Below are 10,069 nucleotides of genomic sequence, written 5' to 3'. Positions count from 1 at the left end.
TAAAACAACGAACACACATCAAACAGTTTTTGAATCTTTTGACTTAATTTTTAATACATCTTTTAGAAAAAACAGCTGCAGCTTCCAGGGTTTTCTGCAACATTTATCACAAAAATGCATGTGAGATTGCGGAGCGGCTGTAGATCAATACAGACTGAGCTTTTTTTTTTTTTTTTATCTATTTTTTTGGATGCTGGTGTGCCGCGGGATTTTTGTCAAGGTTAAAGTGTGCCGTGGCTCAAAAAAGGTTGAAAAACACTGGTCTAGATGACCCAACTCCCAATGTTAAAGTGCCTAGGATAGCACAAGGGTTACGTACGTAGAGCCCAAAAACAGTCGTAGAAACTTGCTCAGTGACTTGTGAAGGGGGTAGGTTTGTACACTCCACCCCCATTTACCCATAGACCTTTCATTGGACGTGGTCGCTGGAACGCGCCTTAGCGAGGGCAAGCTGATCGTGACATAAGTCTGCAAATATTTTAATAACTGAGGTACTGGTGTTTCTGAGGTTATGTGATGTCAAGGTATCAAAAAGAAATGTTCTCACTTTTATTTTCATCCAGCTTTAAATTATGCTACGGGGAAAAAAAAAAAAAATTCTACGGTGGTTTTAGTATCTACGTTGATGGATAGATGTGCAGACTCTGAAAATGGAGAGTAAACTACTGATATCCCTCTCTTTCCATTCCCTAAAGAGAGCTGCTATAAACAGAGGTGTACAATAATAAAACCTAGACCATTAAACTTCTGCAGAGTCAGTTTTACACTCTGCTTGAACCTTGAAATTCTGGCTTTTCCAAAAACATGCAGAAACAGGAAGCCAAACTCAAAAAAAATGTTGAATTATGCTTTGCATGTCAATCAAAAGAGCCTTTGTGTAGTTAAAAACCTACTCTGATATCTTTTGATCTATTTTAAAACCGTTTACAATTAAGATTATGCTGTTTGTACCCAAAAGCTAAAAGTCAGTCCTTTCATAGAACACGGTTTCCACAGAGCGGCAGTGGTTCTTTAAAAGTTTGTGTCGGAGTTGTGGTTGGGACTGTGTCGAGCAACCCCACCCCTTTTCTCCTTCCCATTGCGGAGATCTCGATGCAGGGAGGTTGTGGCCCCGCCCCGTGTATTTTCTACATCATAAGTGCAATCTTTTTCTGATTCACAATGACTTGGCAAAGAAATTCAATTTTAAACTTAATTTTCTTAATATATGCCCTCCCTCGTTAGAAAAATGCCACAAGAACATGTTTAAAAAAACTCGAACGGAGAGGGTTTTTAAATATAAAGTAGATCATAATGTTTATAAAATGCTAGTCAATGGAGTGGCTTCTGATGCTTACCAGAGGGGGGAAAAAAAAGGTTTTCAAGAGCGAGCAAATATGTTTGCCTTTACTAAAAAATAGTGTATGCCAGTTTAAAAACAGCCATACTTAGTAATTAAAACCCCCAGTGGATGGTTGGTAAACAGGGTTTGAACTTTGAATTTTACATGGGCTTCAATTTGGTTTACTTCCTGTAAAAATTATGTTTCTACACTTTGTATCTGGGTAGTATTTTGACTGAAATAAATAACCTTTTGGTAAGATTAAATAAATTGTAAATAAACTTGGATTGAACCCTTTTTTACTTTTAACAAAACATGCCTAAATGTTGAAACGCATCACGTCTAGATTCTCTACTTGTCAAGAAAAAAGGCGTTAGGGAGCCATAAATTTGAATGAGTTTAGTGGTTAAAATCCCAGTATATATCATTTATTTTTTTCCATAAGGCATCTCCGCTCCTGTTCATTACATACATTTAATTGGTCAGTACATTAGTGTGGCGCATTAACACGGGTCACAGCGTGCTCTTCTGACCACGAGTGCAGCTCCTAATGTGCATTGTCACTTTTTTTCTTCTCAGTCCAGGAGTCCCCGTCAGGACCCCTAGGCTTCCCTGTGCCTGCCTGCCAAAATGTCTGCATCTCCTGAACCCCCTGGAGGCACGGGACAGCCAAATGTCACTTGGACCCTCTACAGAGTCCTGATGGGGGAGGAGAGAAAGAGGAGGCAGGTGGGGAGACCGGAGGACGAAGTAAAGAGAAGTTAGCGCAGAGCTTTCACGTTTATGCAAAAGGAGTTGGTTCTCACTCCTTTTGTAGGACTATGTCCTACAAAACAACACAGATTTTCTGATTTTGGCTAAAAAAAAACATTTTCTTAATTAAAAGACCACTTGGAACAGAAATGATCAGAGTGGGACTTAGAGATACAATAGATGGCCTTATTTTTGACACATTTAATGTTCGAATTCTGCTATGTAAAAAAAAAGAAGAGGCAAAATGCAAAAATTTAAAGAAACTATCAACATATAACATCAATAAAGTTTATATCTATTTATCTACATAAGGTATTCAAAGCCTTAAACTTGCTCTTCAAGTCACTTCAAATCTTATTTTTTTTAATTAATTATGTATACTGTAGAGTTCATTCATTCATTTTTTTTTCTTAACCGTTTTATCCCTTTCGGGGTCACAGGGCTGCCGGAGCCTATCCCGGCCACTTGTGGGCGAAGGCAGGGGGGACACCCTGAACAAGTCGCCAGTTTGTTGCAGGGTAAAATGTCCTCACTCACACACCCATTCACTCCCACCTATGGTCAATTTAGAGTTGCCAATTAATCTATGAAGCATGTTTTTGGATGGTGGGAGGAAGCTGGAGACCCCGGAGAGAACCCACGCATGCACGGGGAGAACATGCAAACTCCACACAGAAAGGTCCCCCACTGATGTTCTGTTTTTCATGTCCCCCAGCCGGGACTTGAACCGGGGACCTTCTTGCTGTGAGGCAAGAGCGCTAACCACTGCGCCACCGTGCAGCCCTATACTGTAGAGTTTAAAATCTTAAAGGTTTTATATAGATTAAATATTTGATCCACTCATTTTATATCAATTTCTTTTTCATTTTAGTGTTTATGCCATATATCTAATACAAATTTACCCCGAATTATAATAGCATTGCATTGTTCTCCAAAAAGGGACTGATACTCTGCTTAAAAAACAATAACAGCAACATGGATTTAGAGTTGCACCCCCCAAAAATTCTGATTTTGTATTTACTTTAGTTTAAATATGGTTTGTTGCGGTGGTGCCAGATCAGAAATTGATTTTCTAATGAAAATGTATTAAAGCTTGAGAAATGTTTACAAAAATATGGAGAGTTTTGGGGGGATTTTATCTTTTAGTTTCTCATTAATTTTGAAACCATTTCCTGCTAACAAGCTAAATCCTACATCTCTGCTGCAAAAATGATCATATTTACAGGGGGCGCTGTCGCCCCCTCAAATAATTAAATCATTTGCATATATTTTTACATCTAAAATCTTGAATTTAATCTCTTTTTCACGTGTACCGTGACCATGGGTTTTATGAAGCAATTCTATCAAGCAATAATAGCTTTTTCAAAATTCTACAAAGGTGACCTATTTGTTCCTTTTTTTTCTTCTTCTTCTTCTTTGCACAAATTATTTTCTTTTATGCTCTTCCTGCTGCCGATCTCTTCCTTTCATTCCGGCCAATTCCAGCCACGTGTGTTCGTCCGTCCGTCTCTTGTTCCCCGTCCTTGCATGGAGGACAAACAGAAGACAAGATCTCCAGCTTTCTAACATGCTTATTCAAACGACCGGCTGAGAAAAAATGGAGATCTGTGGTGTTTTAATAAAGAAAAAGAAAAAAAACCTCTCAATTCAACTGTGTGTTTATGGAATAAGGAATAAAAGCATGTCTTATTCTGGGTCACAGGTGCTGAAAACACCCACACACACTTCCCAAAAGAGCCATGAACACACACACACACACACATGGTGTCTTCCTTACAGTCCCGGGCGTATCCTCTCACTCTTCTGGACGTGCTGCATCAAGAATGGCTTTTGTTCCAAATGGATGGAACACCTTTAAATTTCATATGGGTCAAGTGCCCTGAAAGTAAAAGAAAAAAAAACAACTTTGAAATTGTGAACAAAAAGCTGAAACAAACAAAAAAAAATGTTGGAATCACTTCGAGCTTTGTTTTCGACGCCTCCTCTGGCTTTACGGCACTTGATGAGATGCCGGATTATTGCCACAATTTGAAGGCAGGAAACTTCAAATTAGGGCGTGCAATTAAACAAGCTGTTGTTCACTTACAGTCCAAATGCATAATTCAAGCAGCCACGCACACCGGGACAACTACATCTCCAAACGGCACCTACACTGCAATTACTGATGAGAGGAAGGGGTGTGTGTGTGTGTGTGTGTGTGTGTGTGCGCCAAAGTTAATGGCTGAATGGAGGCGACAGTCTAAATGTTTTTATTTTATCCTGGTTCACCTCCCTCTGCTGCTGTCACACAGCAAGCAGAACATACCCTGGAACTTTTATCCACTTCTTGATGTCGCAAAACTGATTTTAAAAAAAAAACATAGCGGTGGGCAAGTTATTCTAGAGTGAAATAACTACAAAAAAATGGATTTGATTTGTTTCCATCTAATCTGGAACAAACAGTTTAGTAGAAAAGTGGAAATAAAGTTATATTTGAAGTTTTTTCGTTCATTTTTGTAGTTTTTAAAGTTTTCCAATCAATTCTTCAAACTTTCCTGTGTTGTAAAACCTGCCTGCTTTGCGTTATATGTATGTATTCTTCAGAAATACCTTCTATCAGAATTTTGATAATCAGATGTGAATTGGTTCTATCTTGTTTGCATTTTTTTAGTAAAGTATTTCATGAAAAACCACATTTAAAAGCTTATCCTAAACATCTTTAGTAGGCAATGTCATTTTTAAGAAGATTTTAATTAATGTTTTTGACAGTACACATGAAAACATTTTTGATTCATTATGCAAACCTTGAAGACTGGAATGGCATCGATAACAGTACCTGAATAGCAAATTTAAATAATCATAAAATGCAAAACATTCCTTATTGAATGGTGCTAAGGAATCTATTTAATCAACGCTTTGAAAATGCTTTGTATTCATGAAATAAGTATTCAAAGCAAACCTTCTTTTACAGTATTATTCATCTATTTATGAAAAAAAAGTGAAAGTTGTGTGGATCACTATTATGTGCTCACTTATCCCCCTCTAGCGGTAAAGCCACGTCACTACATTTAAACGCCAGAAACCGAGAAACCGCAAGCGACAATTTAAAGACGTTCGTACAACTTCGCCTAGAAATATTTTACTAAAACATCTTTCATAAATAAAGATGATTGAATTAATTAATCTTAAAATAAATCTACTTTTTTTATGAAAAGACGTTTATTTTTGTTTGTTTTTTCCCTTAATTTTGATATTTTTCATTCATGTAGCAAAAAACAAGACCATTACAGCCTAATGAACAACAAACATAACGACATAACAAAATACCCCCCCCCCCCCCCCCGACGCATTCTAAAACTGTTGTCTAGTAATTTCTTGGTTGGTGGCTGATTATTTTTCCAAAAGGTAAAAAACCCTTAATCTTGTGTTATGGTTTTTTGAAAACAAATACAAAACTTGTTTGTACTTTTTTTCCCCATCTGTGTGCATTATTTGTGTTGAATTAAACGGACGTTTTTTCCGCCACTACAAATAATATTGATTGGTGAATAATTTGGACCACGCCCATCCCCCCTGGGGTTTTTATTTTTTTGGTTTCGTCCTAACCAAAACAGGAAGTTTTAGCACTTTACAGCTGTAGGCTAGTTTGCTAGCAATAGAGTTGAGAGCAATAGCTGCTTTAATTTTTATTTTAAAGTTTTTATTTTAATGTCAGTTTTCGCTTTCCAACCAAACAGGTTTTTTTTCCTGTTATGCTGGCTCATAAATGTCGAATTTCGTGCGGGACATTTTTACGTAAACGTGCGGATTTAGAAGATTAGCCCACTAGCTTGCCTTGAGCTAGCATTTGTCAGTGTTAGTAGCACTTTAGTGGTAAATGGTGGCATCTGGCGTTTCGGTTTGGTTTCGTGATTCTTACCTGTGGTATTTGAACCACTGAAAATGAAATCATGGAGGAGCGAAAATTAAAGAGAAAGAGTCCCAGGACCTCCACCAACACGGCGGCTCCGACGAGTGGGGGTTCTGGCCGAAGGAGCAACTCCTCGCCCGGCGGAAGGCATGTCGCCGGCTACAGCCACAACATGGGGTCACACTCCAGCCAAAAGAGCAGGAGCAGGAGGTGAGATTAGCATTTCATTTGCACAAATGCTCTCTATTATTGTTGAGTGATTTGGTCCTATAAATATCTGCATCCTTTAAATGCAAACTGTGTTGTTGTTTTTTATATTTTTTTTAGGGGAGCCAGAGAGAAACCCAAACAGGGTGTGGGGGTAAAACCGAACCAGAACCAGGGTCAGACGGCTCCTGTCGTCCAGCACTCTTTTCTGACGGATGTCTCAGATGTACAGGAGATGGAGAATGGTCTGCTCAGTCTCCTCAATGACTTCCACTCAGGGAAACTCCAAGCATTTGGTAACGCTTAAAAAAAAGCACACATTTCATGAGATTTAATCAGCACGATATGAAGAAAATGCTTCTTTTTTTTCTTTTTTTTTCCTTCAAGGAAACGAGTGCTCCATTGGTCAGATGGAGCATGTCAGAGAGATGCAGGAGAAGCTGGCCCGGCTGCAGTTTGACCTCTACGGCGAGGTGGACGAAATGCCCGAGAATCTGAGGAAAACGGCCCGTGACACAAACATGGACAAGTTACTCCTGAATGTAAGCCTTTCTCTGCTAAATCACATACTTTTAAAGAGATTTTAACAGCTATCTTATATGTATTCTAAATGAGCTTAATCCATGTGCTGCTTTCTACCACTTATTCTGACCTCAGTGTTGTTGATTTGGTTAAGCTGTTTATCCCTCTACATGCGCTGAGCTCTTAAAGGGTTTAGGTTGTTTGCTACATCTGAAGCCTAAAAAGGTCTTTTAGAATGATTCTTGATTGAGATAAAATGAAAAATGGCACGTTTTTACTAATTAGTGAAATATTGTTTCCACAGCTTGAGGAGTTGAGTTCTTCCATGTATCCTTTTCTGCATCGAAAAAAAAGAATTTTCTTTTTTTTTAACTTAACTTTTAAACATTTGCAGGTAAAACTGTGACTTTCCCCCCTTTAGTCTTAATAGCTAATATCTATGATGAAGTATAGGGGCCACCATAAAAGAAAATCAATACAAATGACAGTAAAGTGGTTAAATTTTGAGAATACGGTCATGTAAAGGCGAAAGAAAGAAGTCATCACTTTACAAAAATAACATTGTAAAATTAAAGCATTTAAGTCATAAAATTACCGGGAAAAAAAGGTTATTATGTGGATGAAGTCGTGAAATAATGGGAAAAAGATAAAATCATAAAATGCTAATTTTGTAAAGTATTAAAAGTGTGAGAAAGCATTTACAAGAGTCGTGAAAATTATGAGAGTAAAAACATTTTATGAGAAAGTCGTTAAATTATGAGGGAAAAAAGTTGTACAATTATAGGAAAAAAGTTGAAATTTTACAAGAAAGAAAAGCTTAAAGTTGTTTAAAATAATTTTACTAAGAAAAGTCATAATTTCACAAAAAATGTAAAATAAGATTCAGTGATTCTTGAGCAGTGTGATGTCTGTCCAATTTTTTCTGAAATGTCTGCAACATAAATTAAACAGGTAGTGTTTAAAACTCTCTGCTGAAACGTTTGAGAAGCTAAATCTAACTTAAAAAAAAAAAAACATGACTTTTTCTTGTAAAATTATGAATTTTAAGGCATGAATTTGTAAATTGTTGAATTTTTCTTTTGATTGTAAGACTTTGGTCTTGTTAATTTCAATTTTTGGGTTTAATAGTTTGACATTTTATATATATATATATATATATATATAAAATTTTTTTTTCTTTTTTTATGGTGGTCATACTAGTAACTTTTAGCCAATATAAGCCATTTGTTTCTTCCTAACTCTGCTTCTTCAGACAAAAACTCAATCTGGCGGACACTCAAGAAATCCCAAAGACGTCCAGCATGTGAATGTTTTCTTCTTTTCTCAGCGTTTTTTAAAAAAAAAATTATTTTTGTTTTATTTTCAATAACGTTATTTTTGGATTTCTCTGAGCGATTACATTTCTAGAATGTTTGTTTATATTCGTCTGGAGTGGTTCACGCTGCTGCATGTGTAGGAGCGGGAGAGGGTGGCCTCTCAGAGCAGCACCAGCTGCAAATGCAAACTTAGTTTCTATCAAGCTGAAATGCAGTGGCAGGAATTTATCATTTTTTTTATTATTATGAATCAGATGTAATGCATATTTTGCTGCAGGATAGAGTTTAATGAAGGTCCTTCGGCAAGCCTGTGTGCACATTATTCTGCAGCATTCTGTCGCAGCATCCTTACTTGTAGTGTTTTTTTCTTCTTCTAAGGTGTCGATTTGCATATAACTACTAACCAAAGTGAAAATCGCCACCTAGAAATGATCCGTGTGTCACACTAGATCTCGACCCTCCCTATATAAGTTTAAGCAACATTCATTCCTGTCCGAGATGACGAACACTATTATCACCTCTACCAGTCATTGTGGACTCGATTTGCACATGTAAAACCCATTATCACCAATGAGTCTGCTAAAGACTCAATAATCCAAATGTTACAATTACAGCCATGCCTTATCTTTTGTCTTCCTTATTTGCCTTATTTGTAAACATTGACATCAATTTATGACACGAGGAGTAAAGACTTTGATTCTCTGATAATCATTTAATGCATTTTAGATCAGATTTTATTTAATCACCTCTTATAAGCACTGTTGTGAAATAAAGTTATGCGGTTAACATCATTGTATATTTATACTGACCTAATAAAACTGATGAATAAATAATTGCATATTGTTTTTTTCCCCCTGTACTTTAATAGGAAAAGATACACAATGATCCTTAAACTTTTGATCAAATTCTATTGGAAAAGCTTTTTTAATTAGTTATGTTTTTAGCGTCCACCAGATGGCGACATTTCCTAATTTCTGCAGATTTCGAACCATCTGCTGAAAAATGAGGCTACGGTATTTGTATCGGTTTAGTTGACAATAAGAATAGCAATTGGACACTCCTTAAAATATGGATTAAATTTTCCAAAACAATTAACATCTTCACTTTTCTAAAATGTTGATCTGTGTGAACAACTTTGTGTTAATATGTTAATGTTTACATTTTTAGGCTGGAATAATTGTTTTTTAAAAAGTCGACCATTTTTTTTTTTTAACCATTTGTTTTCATGCTAATACCCTGACATGGGCATTAGCATGAGCTTTTGTTTTCCATCTGTTTGCATTTTTTTTAAATCTTTTTGTGTCTTTTTTGTGTGTGTGTTTTAAGCTCCTTGTGTTTTGTTTTTTTTTGGGGGGGTTGCAGCAGCAGGGTTCAAATCCCAACCACTGACTTAGTCGTTCAGACACAGCTCTGCTGTCGAAAGTTCTTTAATCCATCATGAAGACAAAATCAAAATAGAAAAAGTCGTTGCTGCAGGTGTGGATGAGTTGAAGAAGATGATGAAGGTCCTTGACAAACATAGAAGTTTGACGCATATCTTTATTAACATTAGCAACAGATCCTAATGCATCTTGAATGTCTTCAACTCAACGGCCACTTTATTGGATACAGCTTACCCGTACCAAGTTGGCCCCTTTTCTGCCTTTAGAGCTGCCTTAATCCTTGGTGGCATCAGTTAAGCTACTGAAAACCTTCCTGAGAGTTTGGTCCATATTGACATGACAGCATCACACAGTTGCTGCAGATTTGTCGACTGAACATCCGTGATGCCAATCTCCATTTCCAGCACGTCCCAAAGGTGCTCTGTACCGGCCACCATAGACCGCATGTCGAATATTTACCAATAAGTTACATCACTAGAGGAGACACGCCCACTTGAGAAGCCTGGCCACCGGTTGGCGCCCACATGACAATTCTTTCTATTGCCTTTAGTGGCATCTAAGTAGCTTTTATATTAGATGTCTATATCAATATATCTATAGATCTATATCTATAGATATATATAAAGATATAGATATAGATAGATATATCCAACTGTACAGTTTTGAGCAGGACGAGGAA

General features: G+C 36.9%; 1 protein-coding gene across 1 annotated transcript; it reads left to right on the top strand.

Annotated features, from left to right (window-relative positions):
- Positions 1-5,661: 5,661 nt before the first annotated feature.
- ccdc28a (coiled-coil domain containing 28A) lies at positions 5,662-8,841 on the top strand. Its single transcript, XM_023964847.1, has 5 exons — positions 5,662-6,173; positions 6,291-6,466; positions 6,558-6,712; positions 6,997-7,019; positions 7,945-8,841. Exons 1-5 carry the CDS (start codon positions 6,004-6,006, stop codon positions 7,997-7,999), a joined length of 579 nt encoding a protein of 192 aa, XP_023820615.1. The 5' UTR covers positions 5,662-6,003; the 3' UTR covers positions 8,000-8,841.
- The last annotated feature ends 1,228 nt before the right edge of the window (positions 8,842-10,069 follow it).

Source organism: Oryzias latipes, chromosome 2 (genome assembly GCF_002234675.1).
Source record: "Oryzias latipes chromosome 2, ASM223467v1".
In the NCBI taxonomy this organism is placed as follows: Eukaryota; Metazoa; Chordata; class Actinopteri; order Beloniformes; family Adrianichthyidae; genus Oryzias; species Oryzias latipes.
This window is presented reverse-complemented; position numbering and strand designations above follow the sequence as displayed.